The following is a 22,764-nucleotide window of genomic DNA, read 5'->3' as shown; positions in this document are numbered from 1 at the left end:
TGCGTTTCTCATTGCAAGACCCATGCGTTGTGTCCCATGCTTAGAACAGTTTGTGGTTGCCTGTCTGGTTAGTTTGGATATGCTGCAGCTGGGTCATTTGACAGCATTGCAGACAGATGACTGCCAAGAAGGGTGTTCCTCCGTGTTGCAGCATCCTTGTTTCATTGTGCACAAGGGTGGCCTCGTTGACTTGGGGAGTCTTACTGTTGAAGTCCCTGGGCCAGCAGACCTATGTAAGCTCAGTCCCTAGAAAAACTTGGGTATCCTAGGCAAGGAGATAGAGAGGTATAGGAGCAGATAAATCTGTCAGTTTTTGTGTGTGTGTGTGAATGTGTGGTTCTCTCTGTTTGCTGTATGTGTATGTGTTACATGATCTATATGTGACACCGATGGTGTTGCGTGTGCAATGAACGGATACCTGTTAATTCCTGGATGAATTTAGGAGAAATTCTGGGAAGAAAACCCAGAATAAGCCTTGCTTATATTCATACCTTAAAAAAAATAGTTTTTAATGTTTATTTATTTTTGAGAGAGAGAGACAGAGCGTGAATGGGGGAGGGTAGAGAGAGAGGGAGACACAGAATCTGAAACAGACTCCAGGCCCTGAGCTGTCGGCACAGAGCCTGACGCGGGGGTCGAACTCACAAGCCGTGAGATCATGACCTGAGCCGAAGTCAGATGCTTAGCCAACTGAGCCACCCAGGCGCCCCATAATCTTTATTTATTTTTGAGAGAGAGAGAGAGAGAGAGAGAGAGAGAGAGAGAGAGAGACACGGAGTGCAAGCGGGGGAGGAACAGAGAGAGAGAGACACACACAGAATCCAAAGCAGAGTTCAGACTCTGAGCTGTCAGCACAGAGCGCAACGTGGGGCTTGAACTCACAAGCCGTGAGATCATGACCTGAGCTGAAGTCAGAGGCTTAACCGACTGAGCCAGCCAGGTGCCCCCATACTTTTTTTTTCATGATACAGTGACTGAGTCCACGGGAGCTTGCTGTGAACATGCCCCGGTTTTGATGTTTTGGTGCAAATGTCTTTCATTGAAATGTTTGTGTTTCCCTTCTCATTCACCTACTGCTACTTCACGATGCTTTTGTTCATAAAAATATTACTGTATAATTATTATGTAATAATTGCCTAATAATATATAATATATATTGTTCACAACCTTTTGCAAGGTACCAGAGAATACCAAGGTAAATTAGTTATCATGTGTTTCTTATCAGGAATTTAAAATGCCCAGAATCATAAACTGTCTTCTGTAACCCCTTTACATTGTTTGTCGAAATGAATTTTGATCTGGATCAAAATGTTGTAGGCCATTTTCCTATTAGTGCAGAGTATCTATTAAGCCCTAGATGTTCTACCATTTTCTAGTGAGAAGAAATTTTTACTTTGAAGACTCAGTATTTTGTTTGTCTGACTGTTGATGAATTTTAGGGTTCAAGTTACATTCAAACATATATGTACATAAATTTATATATGAGTGAAAGAAAATGATGAGCTGAGAATTGATTCTAAGCAAATGCTGTTATGTTTTGCCAGTTTTAAATGCCATTGTACTCAGGGCTAAAATAGCAGTGCTTTTAGAATTTTGAGTACATGTGAAGAATATACCTTTTTGTCTCAAATAGAATCATTTTATATTTTTACAGTATACATGAAAGGCATTGTTGTTAGTATGATTACTGGATTAAAGTATCCACAGTCTGTGTTGCTTTGGAAAATGCTTATAATTTTATGCTGTGATTGCCAAGGTCATGGTTAGTTGGTTTCCATTAACAGTCAACGTAACTCAAAATCTAGACTTTGAAATGCAGAAGATGAAAATTCTTGATTCTTAGAAATATATTTCATTCATAGAGGGTATTGCAGCAAGTTTTGATTTGGATAAATATCTAAATACGTGAATGAAGATATAAATTTATTTGAACTTTAGCACAGAGGGGCCAAAAGGAAATGAAGCAGAAAGCTTCATGAGATGACTCTTATTTCCTGTTTCCAGCATGGTGAAATGTTATGAGAACAGTCTTCTAAACGATGTTGGAGCTTACAACTTCTCCTTACTGTTCTACTTAATTCTCTAAAGTAGTGAGCAGCTCATGAACTACTTAAGTTAAAGAGCAAGTATTATGTCAGGAAAAGAAATTATGAGTGTTGTCTCTGTGAGATCATGAGCCTGTTTAAAGAAAACTACTCTTAATCCTGGCTTCCAGAAATGAATTATTAAAATAAGCCCAGTATTAGATTTCCTGAAGATAGCGAAGAATTGAATGTACAAACTTTTTTTAACAATTTAGGAATAAGTATCCTTGAACAGTATTTAAAAATTGTATTTGAATGACTTACATAGAGTCACTAAAGGTAATTCCTAATTTCAGTGAAGTTAACTCATCTTTGTATCTCAGTAGATATTGTGAGTTTATATGCAATTCAACAGCTAGGTAATGTAAGTCCAATTCAGATTCCGAAAGATCTACATCTTGTACCGTTTTTTAACAGATTTGACTCTGAGAAAACTTGATTCTGTTTCATACTAGCCGTTAAAAATTCTCTGAGAGGCCAAGTCAATTACAACAGCCACCAGACAGATTTGATTCTTGGTTGATTCCCACCCTCCCCTCCCCATCCAGCATTTTGTTCCTTAGAGTCCATCCTGGACCAGAACAGGATTTCTAGAGAATTTGGTGTGGTCATGTATCTGAAGTTTGAGGTTTGGCTGCAGTGAGGTCCATAATCATTGGAATAAGCAAAACAGCTTAGCCTGGACTTCTGATATTTATTGTCAGTTTACCTAAAAGGAAACTTACCTTTTCACCTAAAATATGTTTATGTATGTGTGTGTGTCTAAGTGTAGTTGCCACTATCTGAGACAGTTTTTGTGCCTGTGAATGTTTTTAGTCTTCTAATAGTATACTAAATCGAAAGACCAGAAATTCTTGCCAAGAAAGAATATAGTAACCTATGTGAGGGTGTAGGTGAGTATGGGGAATGAAGGTAACACTGAGAAACCAGAATGATGAGAAAGCAAGCCTGGAGATGAGTTGCTTCAGAGGCCGGTACAGAGCTGGGACACGTGGGCAATTCAGGAGAGGTGGCCCCGAGTTGGAGACCTGTCGGCACCGGATGTCAGGAATTTATTGGGAGGGCAGCGTCACTTGAACTTGAAAGCCAGAGAGTCTAGAAAGAAAATCCCCTGATGGGACCAGAAAAAGAGTTCTAGTTTGGGCTGATGGGTGGAGGGAATTGTGGCACCAGAAGTCAGAGGACATGTGATAACATATAAACTCATTGTCCATGTATAATTCCCCAGCTTTTAGAGACTTAAACCCCGAGAACAGTGGGAAATGTGGTTCGGGAACTTTATACAGTGGACAGTGTGTGAAGGAAGGGACCCTGCCCTTTGGAGGAAGGTAATCGCAAAGATGAAAAGACTGGCGTTTCTTGGTTACAGTCCCTAAAAGGAGACAACAGAAATCAGTCATCACAGACCACTGGAGAATCTCTTTGGACCCATTTTCTTTACCCAGAAAGCAAATTGGAGGAAGACTTAACTCCGACCATCGCAGAAGTCCCCAGCCTCCCATGTCATTTCTCAGGGCTCCACGAGATCCTTTAACTTTCCTACAACCCTACTTGCTCGTACTCCGTGAGCAGTCACCTTCGGCCTTCAGAGCTTTGTGTGATCTGAGTAGATTTTTTGTGTTCAGTGGCTCTGTTAGTCAGTGCTTTTGGGTTGCTCTAAAACCCTAAAGCAAGTGTTGGCAATGTGCCTAAGGTGGCATTCCACTTGTTCATTTATTACCTCGTGGTGGGGGGTGGGACTGGAAGCCACCTGCCTGTCATAGTGTGAGAAATGACAGTGTTGACATTTGCCCCCTTACACACCTGAGGGCACAGGTATCGTCACTCACACCTGAGGAAGGCTTCCTGCTCTTGGACAGTGGCACCAGTGCACAGACTTCAGAGAAAGCAAGATTTGGGCGACTGGTCTTCTAACCTCAACTGCCCAAAATGAGGGTGTGTGTTGAATTCTGCTGACAATTAATAGTTGAGCTGTTCCCAGACCTTGGTATGGAAAATCAGAATGAAGACAGCTCAGTGAGAAACAGATTCCATGGTAAACCAGTTTGGAAAACGTAGCATTCAGGATCCTTCTCCAGAATTCCACAATGCACATGATCCTCTGATAAACCCTTTAAAAAGAAACCCATTTCACTTCCTCTAATTCACGGTGACTCTAAATTCAGTTGACTTTGGACCTCATTTCCCCTGACTATCTATCAATGTTCCTTGGCACACAGTATTAAAAGATCAGGTTCTGGGAGGCAGATGCTGGGAGGGCCCACAGGCTGATAGGTAGACACCAAAGAATAAAACCACCGAAAACAAATCTTGTCCTCCTTTGAGCTAAGAAATCTTCGTGTGCCTCAGGTAGCCAGCTTCTTTTAGCAGTTTACCTTTCAGAGTTACGAGTGAAATCTATGAATACAACCGTGCCCTGAAAAAGCTGTCTTTCTTGTTATCAAATCCTTACATTAGCTGCTTAGGGTTTTTGTTTTTTAATGCTTATTTATTTATTTTTAAGGGAGAGAGGGAGCATGAATGGGAGAGGGGCAGAGAGAGAATCCTAAGTAGTCTCCACACTGTCAGTGCAGAGCCTGACATGGGGCTTGATCCCATGAACTGTGAGATCCTGACCTGAGCTGAAACCAAGAGTCGGACTCTTAATGAACTGAGCCATCCAGGTGCCCCTAGCTGGTTAGTGTTTTAACTGAGTTGAAGAGTCATTAATTTAGTCTAGTTGTGAGCAGACCAGTCGGATTTGGAAATATTTTGGGGGATAACAGTTCTTTTAAACTTTGAAAATACTTTTGTGGGGCGCCTGGGTGGCTCAGTTGGTTGAGTGTCCGACTTCAGCTCAGGTCATGATCTCACAGCTCATGAATTTGAGCCCCACATCGGGCTTTGTGCTGACACCTCAGAGCCTGGAGCCTGCTTCTGATTCTGTGTCTCCCTCTCTCTCTGTCCCTCTCCCCCTCATGCTCTCTTTCTCTCAAAAATAAATAAACGTTAAAAAAAAATACTTTTGTAAAGCTACCAAGTTATTTTTGAGTTGAATTACTGTGTATGATACAGTCATCGTGTATAAATGATTGCTTTAAGAAGATAGTTCTGACATGTTGTTGGCCGTATTACTCGGCAAAATTTTCTTCTTCCTGGTGATAACCTTTAAGCACAGTTCCTATTATATCTGAATTAATGACATGTCATTGAATAGAAAGCACAAATGTTTTATTATTTTTTAGTTTTTACATTTTTTGTTTTTATTTAAAATCAGTGTTAACATACAGTGTAATGTTAGTTTCAGGAGTACAGTACAAGGATTCAGCATTTCCATACAACACCCCGTGCTCACCACAGCATGTGCCCTCCTTAATCCCCATCACCCATTTTACCCATCCCCCAGCCTCCCCTCTGGTAACCAACAGTTTTTTATCTATAGTTAAAAGTCTGTTTCTTGGTTTTCCTCTCTCTTATTTCCCCCATGATCATTTGCTTTGTTTCTTAAATTCCACATATGAGTGAAATCATGTGGTATTTGTCATTCTCTGACTTATTTCACTTAGCATTATACTCTCTAGCTCCATCCATGTTGTTGCAGATGGCAAGATCTCATTCTTTTTTATAGCTGAATAGTATATTCACTCATCAGTTAATGGACATTTGGGCTCTTTCCATAATTTGGCTCTTGTTGATATTTGCTATAAACGTCAGGGTTCCTGTATCCCTGCAAATCAATATTTTTATATCCTTTGCGTAAATTCCTAGTAGTGCAGTTGGATCATAGGATAGTTCTATTTTTATCTTTTTGAGGAACCTCCATACTGTTTTCCAGAGTGGCTGCACCAGTTTGCATTCCCACCGACGGTGTAAGAGGGTTCCTTTCTCCGCATCCTCGCCAGCACCTGTTGTTTCCTGTCTTATTAATTTTAGTCCTTCTGACCGGTGAAAAGCACCCATATTTTAAAATATTTCCAAAACATTATTTACTCCCAGGTATAAAGACATCCTGACACATTATTAGTGGATCTTCTACCCCCAATTTCCTTCCTCCAAAAATTTTTTTTTACAGATTTCTGCTTAATTTACAAATACGGTTTGTTTCATTCGCAGAGGCCAGCAAGCTTGTTATGTCCTACGTAGCAGCAGTTTGTGGAAAAGGAGCAGAAGTGAACCAAGTCAAAGAACAGCTTTTACAGTCCAATCCAGTCCTGGAAGGTAGGATTTCCTGTGCACACTGGGTCAGTGTGACTTGAACAGTAGATCCAGCCTGCAGGGCCCTTCAGGTACCTGGTGGGCTGGGAGGTGGGCTGCAGGGGAAGAGGAAGGAAGAGATTCAGGCCCCGACCTGCCAAGCAAGTGAGCTGTGTCCTAAGAACTCTTGCCTTCAGGTGCTTCCAGGAGGAAACCGTTCACTCATCCAAAAGGAGCTTTTCCACTTACAGTCACTTTTTTCTGTTTCAATTTTTATTTGACTCACTTTGACTTGGCCTAAAAATAATCAACTGATGTTTGCGTTTGATCTGATGGCTAGGAAAAACTTGGTGAAAAAGAGCAGCGTGAGCACGGTGCTATTTTATCATTCAGGATAGCATACGTGAACGCTTATTTCTTTTGTTAGAAAGACTGTGCCAGAGAAACAGCTAAAGGATAGTTTTTTTTGAGGGTCACAGAAAGTCTAAACCTGACTTTAGAGTTCAGATTCTATGGTTGGCCATCTGTGTTAGTCAGGTTGGGCTGCCATAACAAAATACCAAAGGCTGGGTAGCTTAAATGACAGGAATTTATTTCTGGACTTCAGGAAGCTCAGAAGTCCAAGATCAAGGTGCTGGCAAAGTAGGCCGCTTGGCTTACAGGTGGCCACCATCTTGTTCTGTGCTCACATAACCTTTTCCTTGTGTGTGGCGGTTGGGGGCAGGGACCCTGGCTGGCTCTTGACCTCATCTAACCCTAATTACTTCCCGAAGGCCCCAGCTCCAAATACCATCACATTGAGGGTTAGGGCTTCAACATAAAAATATACATACATGTAGCTCATGCAGCCATCAGAAAAAGCCAGAGGTGAGCCCCTAATGCCATGGAAGTTGGCATAAAACATAGGTATAAACCGTTCTTTGCTTTGGAAATAATAAATCAGCCTTTCCCTATTGATGGCAAGCCCTTAATGTTGCTTTATATTGTATGCATGTCTTTGTTGTCACTTAATACAGTTGTTGGGATAGAATAGGGTTTCTCAACCTCATTTGGGACTGGATCAGTCTCTACTACAGAATGCCGTCCTGTGCATTCACTGGAAGACGTTTAGCCGCATCCCTGGCCTCTACCCACTAGGTGCCAGGATCACCTCTGCCCCCAGTCATTGCCATTGAAAATGTCTCCAGACATTACCAAATGTCACCTGGCAGGGAAGGGTCAGAACCATGCCTGGTTAAAATCTTTGGTCTAGAAGAGTAGGTTGGCTCGACTCTTTGTTCAAAGTCACGGAGGGTCAAGGCTTAACAGGGATTAAAGCAGAGCTGCTTTGGGGTGAGTCGGATACCCCCTCCCCAGTGTGGAGGGACAGAACCTTGCCTGTTGTCTTTATTTCCTAGACCCAGCCCCTCTTTCCTGCTTTATTCCAAGGAGATACCAGGCATCTTTATCCCTGCAGAAAGTGAAATAAGACTACTGAAAATACTTTAGCCTGTGAAAAGCAAAGGCTGAAGCATCTATTCCATTGTCACCGACCTTTCTTCCTCGTCAGTACCTTAATGAATAAAGAAGCTATTATAAAGTGCTGTTACCTTCATTTTATTTGGCTTTTTGTTTGCTTTGTCTTTTGCTTTTAAGTGAGGGTGATATACATGTATTTCTGTATTTGTTTACTTTAAGAATGCTGTGATATAAAGGAGAAGCACTGTGGAATGCTCTAGCTTGCATCTGTGATTAGAATCTGACCCTTTATTTGATGGTATTTGGAACTAGGCCCCAGCGCAGGAAATGGAAGAAATGTCTGCTGTGGGCATGTATTATCTTTTATGGGAATGCTTTACTTTTTAACTGGAACTGCTACTGTAAATGAACATTTCAAACAATGAACTTAAAAAAACAATTGAGGAATGTGTCTCAAGTGTTCTATAATGAAACACTTGTTTTTGATCCTGTGGCTCACAATAAAAGACCTTAGTGTTTAGCGCTGTGTGTGCAACTCAGATTTGTTTGATGAAAAGATGGTTTTATGGTGTGCAAATGGCGCCCTGAATAAAGTTTTTTTGAAGCAATTCCTTCACTTGCCCTTGACCTTCAAACCACAATAAACTGTCCTTTATACATCAGCATCTCAAGTTGGACTTTGGGCTATGCAAGTTAGTTAACTTGGCAGGCCTGCGTGTTCACACCCACCAGGAAGACTAGCCTGTGCAAACATGAACGATGTCATGGTCTTCATGACAACTAGAGCAGCGCTCTGCATTGTCAAGGTTGCATTTATGAATGCCTCTCAGCTGGTGGTAGACATGGATAATGATGCGATTCTCTTCAGTTAGCATCCTCTTTTGAGTATTTCCTGTGTGCAGGTTTCCCCACTCAGTAGAGCATCTCAGCTTATTTTCTACTGAAGAGAGAACTTGGCATCTGGGACCTGCCAGGCGGTTCCTGCCCCAAGCAGAATCTCTGATACAAAGAACTTTCCCTGTGTTGACTTTGTACATTTTGTTGTAACTGAGCAGGAACCAACTATTTTTAAAAAATCAAAAACCTGAAAAAGCCAGCTAACATGAAATAGAACTCATCAGGTTTGGTTACTGAGTATCCCAAGTGAACTTCGACTTTATTATTTTTTTAAATGTTTATTTTTGAGGGAGAGAGAGAGAGAGAGAGAGAGAGAGTGAGCGAGCGAGCCAGAATGAGTGGGGGAGGGGCAGAGAGAGAGAGAGAGAGAGAGAGAGAGAGAGAGAGAGGGAGACAAAGAATCCGAAGCAGGCTCCGGGCTGTCAACATAGAGCTGATGCAGAGCTCGAACTTGTGAATCGTGAGATCATGATCCAAGCTGAAGTCGGACGCTTAACTGACTGAGCCACCCAGGCGCCCCCAAATGAACTTCAACCTTAAACACAGGTCTGCACCTAGATCATGTGACTGCTTTCAAAACTTGGATCAGCTTTTAACTCTTAGTAATCATTTGAGCTCTTGTTACTCCTTTCTTCCCTCCCTTTAATTTAATGCACTTATGGGGGGGTTTCCAGGGATTTGATGCCTGGCCTCTTAATCCAAAGATTTGTTTCGGGTTGCCATCTCACTGTGTGCTCTTCAGTCCTTGCTAGCTGCAGTGGGCCCATGGATCCTAGTAATAGCCTGGGGGTGGGGGTGGGAGTGGGGGTAGTAATGGTAGAAATGCAGAATTTCATGCCTACCTCCAGGCCCATTTAACAGGATCCGCAGGTGCCTGTTTGCACGTTGAGGTTTGAGGTACACTGCTGGGCTTCCAGAGCATCAAAGTGGGATCCCTCTGCTCTTACACCTTATATTTATCCCATGTGATCCTCAGATTAATTTGCCCCTCCCTTGTGCGCAAGCTTGGTGAAACACCCCTTTCTCCTAATGACACTATGAGCCAGAGGTATCGAACAGGATCATTCTGTGCCTGAGCGGCATCAGCCTGTGGTTCTTACACTTATGTGCCTTCATTTTCTTAAAAGGGACCCCTATGGGAGGTTGGGCTCCACACAGCAGCTAATGTTGGAACAGACTTGGATTCTGCGTTATGGGCCAGTTTGGTGTTTTTTCTTTTCTGGAAAGTTTTACTTAGGTCTGATGGATGTGGACTAATGAAACTATGTAGCATTTTTAGCCTATTGGAAATGATGTTAGTTTCCAAATCTCTTACTCTTTCTGTGTTTCACAGTTACATATGTAATCACATTGAAATAGATTTGTTTTAAAATTAATGAAAATTCAAGTTTATTGTGCTTTTTTCCATCTGGGAACCTCATCAATTTCCCCAGAACCTTTGATAATATTATGTAGATGTCTCTGAAATAACCTTATTCACTGATGAAAATAGTGGAAGAGAATACAAGCCATTTTTGCCAGCCACTCAATTGACTGCTCTCAAAGCGGTAAAGGTATTGAATTATACAGGATTACGGTTATAGTAATATTTGAAAAAATTCCATGAATCAGAGGAATGACTCTCCTTTTTCTGTGAACTTATGATAAGAGATGGTGGATATAACAGCTTCTTTTTTTTTGAATCTTTTTTTTTTTTTTTTGACGCGTTAGCAACTTCTTAAGACTTCTGTTAAGTATGTTTCTATGGGAAGTTTGGACGGAAATGTCATTGCTACAAGTTGTATTTTCTAGGATTTATAGCTGTCAAATATTCCATTCGCTTTAAACTGCTGCTTGAAATTATTTTTCTGTCAATTTTACCCACGCATCTGTTTCTTTCTTACTAGCTTTTGGAAATGCCAAGACTGTAAGGAATGACAACTCCTCTAGATTTGTAAGTATTTGTATAAGCATAAGTGTTAACACTAATATTTAGGTCATGTATGTTTAAACAACCAGTAGATGTTTAGTGTTTCTTCATATACACATTTGAAAAATGAGAACACCATTGCTATTGAGACACAGAAAGCTCTATAAGGCCTATTTTTGCCTTCTGGGGTTTTTCTTTTTAATTCTTTTTGGATGACAGCTATTTCTTTCATATTTTCTTGTCTTCTATCATACAACCCTGTGGGCTATTTAAATGAGGCTATTTATCCAAATTATGGAAAGAGCCTAAATGTCCATCAACTGATGAATGGATAAAGAAATTGTGGTTTATATACACAATGGAATACTATGTGGCAATGAGAAAAAATGAAATATGGCCTTTTGTAGCAACGTGGATGGAACTGGAGAGTGTGATGCTAAGTGAAATAAGCCATCCAGAGAAAGACAGATACCATATGGTTTCACTCTTATGTGGATCCTGAGAAACTTAACAGGAACCCATGGGGGAGGGGAAGGGAAAAAAAAAAAGAGGTTAGAGTGGGAGAGAGCCAAAGCATAAGAGACTGTTAAAAACTGAGAACAAACTGAGGGTTGATGGAGGTGGGAGGGAGGGGAGGGTGGGTGATGGGTATTGAGGAGGGCACCTTTTGGGATGAGCACTGGGTGTTGTATGGAAACCAATTGGTCAATAAATTTCATATAAATAAATTAAATAAATAAATAAATAAATAAATAAATAAATAAGGCTATTTATTTATTTAAAGGAGGCTCTGTGCCAATGTGGGGCTTGAACTCACGACCCTAAGATCAAGAGTCGCACGGTCTACTGACTGAGCCAGCCAGGCGCCCCTAAATGAGGCTATTTAGAATAACTCTTTACTTATCTGAATTTTGGTATTTAGAAATCATCATTAAGAATCAGATTAAATGAAGTAGAAGGAAGGATAAACTGGGTGTCAAGTTTGTATACAGCTTTTGTCCTTTATTCAGTGGGACTGGAGAGGATGGAAGGGTATACTAGAACTTTATAGAAGGAAGGTCATTAGGTTTGACGACCAACGGCAGGGGATGGGGAGGGGGACTGGATGGTCAAAACTGCCGCTAATGGATGTTTTGGCTTTGGCTGAGGCGGGAAATGCTAATTCCAGGAATACAAGCCTTCCTGGCCTCACGCCCCAGCACTCTGCAGCACGTACTATGCATCGCGGCCCGCTGGGGTCTCTCCAGCTGTACACGTGCCGTCCTGTGTTTGGTCATTATGGGGACACAGGCACTGCCTGGTGGCAGCTGGGAGATACATGTCGAGTGTGATGGTGACATTTTTAAATTGGCCCCTTTTTTCTATAGTTTAGCCAGCTGTATACATTTTATAATAAAAGGTCATCTACTTTATAAGCTCTCTTCTCATATACATGGGACCATTTGGGGTGGTTTTTGTGCCTCTCTGTCGGAGACTCTTCCTGCCCTTTCTCCCCCACTACTTTTAGCCTCCTTTTTGCTTTTTTCTGGTTACCCAGTGCTTAAGGCAAGACAGTGACCTCAGGCAGAGGTAGTTTTGATAGTTTGGAAAGTAGAAGGCTGTGGTTCCCAATTCTAGTGCCGTGAATTTTTTCCTTTGGATTAGCCCCCTTAACGTTGCTAAAACTGATTGGAGCTGGGCCTTCTCCTGTTGTGGTAACATGGCTAATCTCTTTGTATAAATAGAGTTAGAAGCAAAGTGTGGGCAGATAGAAGTAATTCCAATAAATCAAGCTCCCTTATGGAGGCTTTATTTTTGCTGTTTGCAAATTATACATATACATTTTTAAAAGATTTCTAAACATATTTAGTTTCAGACCATAAAAATGCAGAAAACTATATTGCTTAAAGTGTCATTACTACTTTGTGATGTTTGAAATCGAGCAAAAGGCTTGGCAGGTGATTTGGCTTAATAAGTAACTTCAGAAAAATCCTATTATAATATGGGTATTAGGATATGAGATTAATACTTGATTATAGGCTAAATCATTTCATGCCCAGTTTTTAGTAATTTCTCTGCTTTGTAGCCTGTGACTTGACCAGTAATATACTGAACTCCATGTTATGATTGGATAGTAGGACTCTGCTATATTTCAAGTCCCTACTCTATATAACTGTGGCTTATGTATTATATATTTGTACTCCAAGGGAATTGCGTTTCCTTTGACCGTGTTTAATGGGTCAACCTAGAATGAACTTCTTGCTCTCTTCCCTGAGCAGTGTGATAGAAGCCGAGGTCGTGTACTTACGCATGCTTGTCATAGCCGCCATAGTGGAGTGCTTCTCAGTGCGCCCCACCCAAGTGCCTCTATTTGGATAGATTGAACTTCTACTGAGAAAGTGACCCAGCGTTTTTGAAAAGAGAATCACTCTTCCCAACCAAGGATTTCAGAGGAGGGAAGAGGGGTAATAGTTGAGTGTCTACTATCTGTAGAGAGCCAAGCTGGGCACTAAGAGGAGAGAATCCACAGGGTCAGGAAAATACCATTACCAAACCTCTCATTCCGTAAGGATAGAAAAACCCATGCAACATATCCATTTGTTTGAAACCTCTGTTGTTTTTTTAAACACAGTTAAGCATAGGTCTCCCTGTATCTCCTCTTGGAGCCTTCAGACCTTTCCCTGTTGGCATCCAGAGTGACCTTTATAAACTTAAGCCTCATCACGTCCCTGCTGAAAGACCTCAGTGGCTTCCTCTTGGACCCGGAATGCAGTACAGGCTCCTCCTGGAGCTTCCCATGCCTGCCTACATTAGCCGGGGCTTGCTCCACCCTGCCCTTGCATGCCCAGCCTCGGTGGCACAGGCCCTTGTGACTGTCAAGAGTGTTGAGCGCCTTCTTGCTTAGATCTTTGCACTTGCTGGTCCTTCGGCATGATGTGCTTGTACCCAGATCATTACACAGCTGCCATCTTGTATCATTTAGATCTCACCTCAAGTGTCACTTCCATGATGCTTTTTATAGACTCTGACTTCATCCTGTTTTTGTTTTTTTTGGGCATTCATTAGTCTCTGGAATTATTTTTTTTTTTAATTATTTTTTTTTTTTAACGCTTATTTATTATTGAGAGACAGAGAGAGACAGAGCATGAGCAGGGGAGGGGCAGAGAGAGAGGGAGACACAGAATCTGAAGCAGGCTCCAGGCTCTGAGCTGTCAGCACAGAGCCCGATGTGGGGCTCGAACTCACAAACCACGAGATCATGACCTGAGCCAAAGTCAGATGCTTAACCGACTGAGCCACCCAGGCGCCCCGTCTCTGGAATTACTGTATTCACTTTCTCTGTTTCTCTCTGATCATGGACCTTAGAGAGTAGGGGCCATGGGAGCAAGTACTCCAGCCTTCGTATTCACGGTGGTGGCCCCACAGTGCCTGGCGCCATAGTAGACACTCAGAAATCATTGATGAATAAATACCTATTTTTAATAAGCTTATAGACTTAGTCCGAAAGAATGAACATGTCTAAAAGTGTTGTGTTCATAACACAACACATAAAATAGTAAGTTTCCCATGAAAGGTACAGGTTGCATTTTATGGAATTTCAGAATAGAGAAGCTGGAGGAGTCTGGGGCAGGGGACAGTTCTGAGTGGGCCCGTAAGATTGAAATGTGCCAAAATTGAGTAGAAAGCAGGAAGAGCTGGTGGCACAGTATGGGGAAGCTGAGGGGAGAGACCAGAGAGGATCTGCACTTGTCCAAGTTAGTGGCTGGATGAGAGGGTCAGTGAAGGGAGCTGGGGGCCAAAGGCCTGGAAGGATGGGTCGGGGCCTCAATTGGAGGGCTTGGAGTTTCAGGTTCAGGTCTTGGACTTTATTTTCTAGGCAGTGGGAAGTAATTGGTTTTCTCTGAGTAGACTCATGACATGCTCATGGGAAGAATGCCATTCCAAGATCATCTGAATTCTCTGTGCTGCCCATTAGTTTATTCCTGGTCAGCTTCCTTTTCCATGCTCTGCAGTGTTTAGTCTACTGTCTTCAAACCTCCTATCCTTTACTCTGATGGTGTTATGCTTACTTCATGGAAATCATTATCATCATCGTCTTCCTCTTCCTCCTCATCCAAGTCCTCAGCTTTGGTGCCTCACCTGGCCCTGTATCCACATAGATACCCTCCTGTCACACTGGGAGATTCTCAACTCCTGTCTTGCGCCAATCCCTCCACCTGTGCTCTAGATCTGGTCACTTCCTGTGTCTAGGAACCACCCTCCATCAAAATCACCCCCTCTCATATGGTCAGCCTCTGACTCTCCTATGAAGTTATGCTTTCTCCCTTCCTTTGTGTCTGCTGCCATCATGGAGGGCATAACTGATCACTAAGTTGCCTGGGCCACATTCCTGGACTTTTTAATCATTGCCCCTGTCTTGTGTTAACCTCATATGTCCAACCGGGATCCGTCATTGTGACTCTCAACTCTATTCAATCTTCCCTTTATCGCTACTGCTGCTGAAAGCCACCAACATTTCTCCCATGACTACTGTAACTTCCTATCAGCTCTGTCTGGTTTTGTTCCTTTCAGTCCATTCCACATTATCTAGGGTGATCTTGCAAGTAGGCAGGTCTGATCATGACTTCCCTGTTTAGGAATGTTTATTGACAGGACTTTGCTGTCAGGTGAATGTTCTGATGCCATGATATGCTCCAGCGTCCCTCACCATCATCATGGATGCCAATTCTTTTTTTGTTTTTTTGTTTTTAATGTTTATTTATTTTTGAGAGAGAGAGATAGAGCACGAGTGAGATAGGGTCAGAGAGAAGGGGAGACATAGAATCCAAAGCAGACTCCAGGCTCAGAGCTGTCAGCACAGAGCCCGATGCAGGACTCAAACTCACTAGCTGTGAGATCATGACCTGAGCCGAAGTCAGATGCTTAACCAACTGAGCCACCCAGGTGTCCATGGATACTGATTCTTATGCCTGCTCCTTCCTGCTCTCTCGCCTCCTTGCTGCCTTACTTAACCCTGATACTTAGCATTTAAGCTAGGGTCGACTTCACCATTCGTCCCCCTTTCTTTGTGCCCCTGACCCACCGTAGGCTCTATCTCCAGACACAGAAATCTCCTCGTTACCTACCTCAATTCCCCTCAGGCTGCAAGTTCCTTGAGGGTGGGAACTGTGCTCACTTTTTTCCTTGTGTCTATGTTAGTATCTAGGAAATGCTTAATAGGCATTTGCTTAATGACTAAGAGAAGAGTTAGGACAGGTGACCCTTGACAATGAAGAAAGAAAAGGGCGAGGGAGCATATATAAGCTAATAAAAAGTCACAGATTGCATTGTTGACTGAGTGCCATGTGATCATGTTTCTTCCCCCTTACTATGATTTTGAAAACAGAAGGAGTTAAAGTGGTAATTCTTTGGGAGAATTATTTACAAGCCATCTATGTGACTATTACTAAAGTAGAACATGAAACAAAAGGACCACTTATTAGATCAACAATCCCTTTTCCAAACAAAAAACAGCTGTCAGGGTTACTCTGTTATACTTGTTACTCTTTAACTAGATAGTTATAGACCAGTTCTTTAAAAATCATAGTATGAAACTCCATGTGTGTTTCTGTGTGTTTAAAATACCGTCTATAAAATGTAATAGGAACCTGGGATATATATATTGCTGTATAATCTAGATCAAAAACCAAAGAGAGTAATAATGATCAGTCTTTGATTCTGGATTGGCCACACCATATAATCATGCATTTCATTTGAGTAGATATAAAAACAGTATTTTATGTGTTCCATTTTATCCACTATCCAGTATGCTTGGGAGTTTCTTAGCCATGGCTTAAAACCATTTTGCTTATAAAAGTGAAATAATTTATATTCCCGACCAGTGCATATACAAGGAGTACTGCCTTTCCCCAGTTTTTATTCTTGAATTGAATACACACACACACTTCAGAGATTGGAAACACGTATCTGAAATGGAAAAGTCACATGTTGCCTAAGAAGATCTATTCTTAAATTAGCAACATGATATGTTAGCTTTGAGCTAATGGGGTATTTAGTATGAATTATTTATGGAGGCATATTGTTAGCCTCATGGTTACATAAATTGTCTGTTAATTACATTTAAAAAAATGTATAAAGGGCTTAGTATGCTATTTTCTGAGAAGATGTGCTGACTGAATAATTTTGAGGTCAACTTGAAACTCACAAAGTCTTTCTTTGGCAGGGCAAATATATGGACATTGAATTTGATTTTAAAGGCGATCCACTGGGAGGAGTGATAAGTAACTGTGAGTATTTTACTTGAATCCTTTCAAAGAAGTTCAGAATAGCAAAACATATATTAGAATATTTTGGATACTTGAGTCTTTAAGAGATAGATATAAGAATACAATTTCTTTTTCTTAGACAATGTGTTTCAGACTATGTGTTATGTTAGACTGTGATTTCAGATTGTTTTAGCATGTCTAAATCTTTTTTAAAGATCACTTAAAGTCTTTGTCTTTGAAAATCTTTAAAAGTTTGCTAAAGAAATAAGAATTAGTCCAACCATATTTTAGATTCTTTAGGTCTTTAAGTTAATTCATTAACAAAAAGGATCCTGCGATGGTTCATTTCTTTAACAAAATAATTTCATGATTAAAAATAGAATATAAATATGCGGCACCTGGGTGGCTCAGTCAGTTAAGCATCTGATTCTTGATTTCAGCTCGGGCCATGATCTCACAGTTAGTGAGTTCAAGCCCCTTGTCAGGCTCTGTGCTGTGTGCCTGGAGCCTGCTTGGGATTCTCTCCCCCACCCCCACCCCCCGCCCCTCTCCCATTAGCATTCTCTCTCTTTCTCTGCTCTCAAAATAAATAAATAAACAGTTAAGTAAAATAGAGTTTAATTTAATAACTTTTTAGTAACTTTTGGGGTAACATTTATTCAGTAAAATGAGTGGACCTGTACTTCAGATTTTATTGTGGGAAATTTTGTTTGTCTTGGTGTAATTAGATAATTAAAATGTGATAAACCTGGTGGGAAGAACTACAGATTTATTAGCCTCCCTTAGTCATGATTAGTGATTATGGAAGTGAAATGTCCTTGTCAAAGGTGAAAAAATGAACAGCCCAGGTCCAGAGTTTTCTAAAGTGGGCGTGATTGTTGTAAATATGGCCCCTTCTCCAGTGACTTTGAACCTGCAGTACATAGAGCACTGCCCTCATATTTCTGCTCGTATTGATTTCGTAGTTGCTTCATTTGGAAAATAGGAAATGACAACTTAGGGTTTGTGCACTTCCTCCCGGAACCACAGCCTGGTTATCCTCTTGAATCCTATGTTTTTGAGGCCTCACCACTGAACCTCCCATCACTGCTGGCCTCCTCACCACCTATTGGGATTGAAAAAAATCTAAGTTTGCACTAGAAAAAAAGGTAATAAATTGACTCAGGTGTCCAAAACAATGCCCTTTAGATTTGTTATAGCAGTGGCATTCTTCCTTCAAATGAAATTGTATGCCGAACCCCAAATAGGAAATAGAGGAAACAAGATCTGATCTGGTAGAGAAGCTGAGTAACCAGAACCCCAGAACCCCTCTGGGGGCCCCTGAGATCTTTGCTGGTGACTCGAACCAGAGGAATGCCATTTGAAAATTAACATTTTAAGTAATTTGAGGAAAGTGTGTAGCTGATTTTTTGTTTTTAAGTTTTTAAATCACATTTCAGAGAGAAACCTAGGGCTAGGGTTTCCTTATCTTTGTGTGTGTGTGTGTGTGTGTGTGTGTGTGTGTGTGTGTGTGTGTGTTTTAATGTGGCAGAGGGATATGTTTTTTAAATGTTTATTTTTGAGAGACAGAGCACAAGCTGTGAAGGGGCAGAGAGAGGGAGGAGACACAGAATCCGAAGCAGGCTCCAGGCTCTGAGCTGTCAGCACAGAGCCCAATGTGGGGCTCGAACTCACGAACCGTGAGATCATGACCTGAGCTGAAGTCGGACGCTTAACTGACTGAGCCACCCAGCCTCCTCTAGAGTTTCCTCTCTTTGAAACAGTGGGATTGAAGTGGAGGAATTCTATGGTTCTTCCCGTTCCCACTGTTCTGTAATTTTTACATAGTTTGATTTTCTATTTTAGTTTCCACTTTGTGTGCCATACATTGGGATTAAGCCATATTTTTAAAAATATATACTTGTCAGAGAAACGTTTGAGGAGAATCTTTAATGTGAAATGAAACTGGCTGCTTAGGTTAAATGGCTTTATGTCAAATATGGAAACAAAAAGTATTCATGCAAACCATATATGATATAACCAGAAGCACTGATGACCACCCTTGTAAGCTTTCCGCACAACGTCTGGTGGCTCACGATAGCTGTGAAGGAAAAAGGATTTGACCCAGTTTGAAGACCACCATTTCAAGGAATGCTTAATTTTTATTCTGAAAAATATTTATATATCTTTAGCACTTTTTACAAGACAGATGAACTCTAGTTATTAATTTAACAATACCCTATTTTTAAAATGAGGGTAATCATCTAAACATTGTGGAATGACTGAATCAAAATTGCTTTTGAGGACTCTAGGAAAATATTTAAGGATTATTTTATTGTAAGTATTAGAAAGTAACTTAGGTTTTACATTTTGAAGAGTATGTTCCAAACAGAAATATCTTCCTGCCCCTGATTCTTGCAGTATCCATGGAGAATAAATATTAAACACTCATTTCGTTTCCAGTTAAGATTAATATATCCTCATGAATGGATTTTTTATGGTGTTCGTTACCATTTGTTCCCACAATGAAATTAGATGGAAATTTGTGGTAGTGGGAACACCCTGTATTTTAGAGTACCCTTTGCTACAGAAAGGAAAGGACTACATGCGTGTTAAGAGCAGGAAATTTCACCCTATGTACATAGAGCACTGACTCATAGGTGGCCAGTGGGAGTTGCTGTCTCCAGGCTTCAGGGGTGTAAAGCAATGGGCAGACTCATTCTTGTTCTCTCTAAACTGCCAGAAGTTAGCTTCTTGTAGTCCAGGAAAGAGGAAAAGATTTGCCATTTTGTGGGAAGTCTATTTTGCCTCACCTTCCAGCAGCCGTGTAGTAATGGTGTAGATCATCATTGGTTGTACTTAATACCTGGAAGAAGACACGTGATCAGCCAAGCTAGTTGGGCTCCCTGCGAGTGGAAGAGAAAGCCCCATAACTTACTCTCTCTTTCTAGAAGAGGGATGCTTGAAAACCTAAGTCTTGAACTCGCCTGACAACTGTATCTCTAAGGTTACTATTGTTAGGCAAGGGGCATTATGGAAATAGAAAATGGCACCCATGCTTCAGTAGGGAAGATAAAATGTGGAAGCACAGTTAGCACATCTTATTTTATGAGGTAGTATTTCTGCTACTTTGTTAATGCTTGTAGGTGTCATACGATTTATACATTTGCGTTTGAGGATTTTGGATCTAGTGTTATGAACTAGAAACTTTTGGCAACCTGTTGCTTTAATTAATAGTCTAGGTACTTCCTTATAGCTGTGGCACTTGATGGCAGTTTTCGCTGTGAAGACAATGTGAGAAAAGTCTGGAGGGATTTTATCTCCTAAAAGAAGAATAGCACTGATAGATATGCTGTAAAAAAGCCTTATGTTTCAGGTGTGCATATATACTTGTCCTTATAGTTTAAGGACAGGAGGTATGGCTTTCCTGTTCACAAGAGTGTATGAAGAGCTCGTGTAATATCTGACACACAGCAGGTGCTCAGTAAATCCAGAACTGAAGATGGAATTGGTTAAATATAGGCAGGCCCTACCTTTCCCTGCTTCATTATTTGGGGCATATCTATGAGGCTACTTGAACAACTCTTATCATGTGGTTTCTCATGTCTAAACAACGAGACAGTAAGTTACTTATTTCTCTGTGTCTCCCAGTTTTTCATCTTTGAAATGAGGGAGTAAGAGTACCGATCTCATAGTGTTGTGAAAAGGTGTGAATTTTTTAACATCTGAACTCTTTTAACAATGCCTGGCACCTAGTAAACATTCAGTAAATGTTTACTTTTTCTCGTTATTGCATACTTACTTTCTTGTTGTCTCTAGCCCCTAGCCAAATATATGTCCTATACGGACAGAGACTTAGTTTGTGTGGTTCATTGCTGAATGGCACCAACCAAAATAGCGTCTGACACCTAGCATATATTTCTTGAATTAATTAGTAAACACAAGTACACAGGAAATAACAAGTGATATCACTGTGACATAGACAGATTTATCAAGAAATAAAGCTCCTGCTTTATTGGGTAATTTTATCTGGAATATTTAAGACAATTTTATATTGAGATAGAATTGACGTACAGCATTATGTGAGTTTCAGTGTACAACATAGTGATTTCAAATAAGTATTGCTAAATGATCACCACAATAAGTCTAGTTAGCATCTGGCCACCATACATTGTTACAGATACTTTTCTTTCCTGGTGATGAGAACTCTTAAGGTCTGCTCTCCTAGCAACTTGCAAATATGCTGTACAGGATAATTAACTATAATTGATATGCTGTGCAGTACATCCCTATGGCTGACTTATTTTATATATCTGAATATTCTATGCTATTCATTTTTAAAGGCTTTTTCTAAATCCCAGAAAGGCAACAAAATTATTGGCATTCAAACTTCATCTGTCACTGCCTTCTCTTTTTGGCTTGAAAGAAATACTATCCTGTGAATTATGAAGGAAGGCAAATATTGAAATTAATTTGTTTCCCACTTATCAATCCACCCCAAACTTAGTAGGGTATAAAACAATGGCCCTGTCATAGGCCGTTGGACTCTGGGGATCGAGAATTCAGGTAGGGCACATTAGGGTTGGCCTGTCTCCCTGATATGTGGGACTTCAGCTGGGAAGACAACTGGTTGGGTGTGACTTGCATGAGTGGATGTTGGAGTCTTCTAGAAGCTTGATCGTATGTCACATGTCAGGCTCCTGGGCTAGGATGATTTAAAGCATGTGCTGAACTGGGACTGTTGACTGGAGCCACCTACATGTGGCCTTGTGTGGTGTGGGCTCTCACAGGTGGCTAGGTTCTGAGAGAGAGTGTCCCGAGAGGAAACATCCTGCAGTAGTCTGAGAGATCATACAGTGTTACTTCCACTGTACTTTATTAGGTCAAAGTAGGCACAAGCTTGCCCAGAGTCAGAGGTGAGGCACGTAGGTCCCACTTCTCAATTGGAAGAATGTCAAATAATTTGTCACCGTTTTGTTTTAATAAGCTCCAATCTGATAGATTTTTTTCAGGAATGGTTACAATAATTTCTCACCTTGTGTCTACACCCTTGAGCAGTCCCCTCTCTCCGTGACTCAGGGTTTGGCCATGAGTATTGTTTTGGTCAATGGAACAATAGTAGACGTGGCACAACCAGAGACTTGAAGGTTGGTTGCGTACTGGAGTGTGTCCTCCCATGCTCCTCTTGGGAACCCTCTCATTACCACCATGTGGGTGAACCTGGGCTACTTTGCTGGATGGTGAGAGACCACGTGGAATGTACCACCAGACATATGAGTGAGGGCACCTTAGATCAGCCAGCTGCCCGCAGACCACCAGCCTATGAACAAGCCCAGGAGGGATCAGGCAAGCTGGCTCAGCCCCGAACTGCGAAGGTGATGCTCAGACTCATGAACTGATAAATGGTATTATTACTTCAAGCTGCTAAGTTTGGGGAAAATTTGTTATGTAGCAAAAACTAACTGATGTAGTGGTCTAATAGACAATCTGCTTTCCCCCACCCAGTTTGGACTCCTGAGAAATAGGCACAGGACTCACTTTGGAGAGGATGCAGCTTTCTTACTGTTAGAGGCAAGGTTGAAGAAAGTGGCTTTTGGTTTCTCACCCAAGCAGGTGTGCTAGTAGTCCTCTGGAAGCCTGGCAAGACTTAGGCATCACAGTGTTAAGCAACCCCTGGCCTCTCCTTGTGTGCATTGCCCCATTTATCTTCGAGCGCTGGTAAGTAGAGCTTACTTACTTACCAGAGTAGGCTGAATGGGAACACAGTGTGGGGAACAAGAAGGCTGAAGTGTGTGTGCATGCTCACATCCCTCTCCACACCTCACTGCTCAGAGAAGTCCCTCCTCCTGCCTGGGTGAAGAGTGAGGAAGAGGCTGAGAGAGGCTAGGGAGTTAGTCTAAGGAGATCCTTCCACAAGGCATCCTTAGAGCAGGAAGGAACAAGGACCCCACTCACAGGGGAGAGGGGGGACGGAGCCGGTCTCTGAACTCCTGTTCTTTATATTTTTTTGAATTTATGA

General features: G+C 41.4%; 1 protein-coding gene across 3 annotated transcripts in view; it reads left to right on the top strand.

Annotated features, from left to right (window-relative positions):
• Window positions 1–22,764, top strand: part of MYO1B (myosin IB) — a 190,916-nt gene that overhangs the window by 99,368 nt on the left and 68,784 nt on the right. For all 3 annotated transcript variants that reach the window (XM_047870439.1, XM_047870438.1, XM_047870437.1), the window contains exons 5-7: window positions 6,177–6,281; window positions 10,499–10,545; window positions 16,724–16,787. In XM_047870439.1, the coding sequence (XP_047726395.1) occupies window positions 6,177–6,281; window positions 10,499–10,545; window positions 16,724–16,787 (216 nt within the window). The remainder of the gene's footprint in view (window positions 1–6,176; window positions 6,282–10,498; window positions 10,546–16,723; window positions 16,788–22,764) is intronic.

Source organism: Prionailurus viverrinus, chromosome C1 (genome assembly GCF_022837055.1).
Source record: "Prionailurus viverrinus isolate Anna chromosome C1, UM_Priviv_1.0, whole genome shotgun sequence".
In the NCBI taxonomy this organism is placed as follows: Eukaryota; Metazoa; Chordata; class Mammalia; order Carnivora; family Felidae; genus Prionailurus; species Prionailurus viverrinus.
Note: the sequence above shows the minus strand (reverse complement) of the source record. Positions and strands in the feature narration are given on the sequence as shown.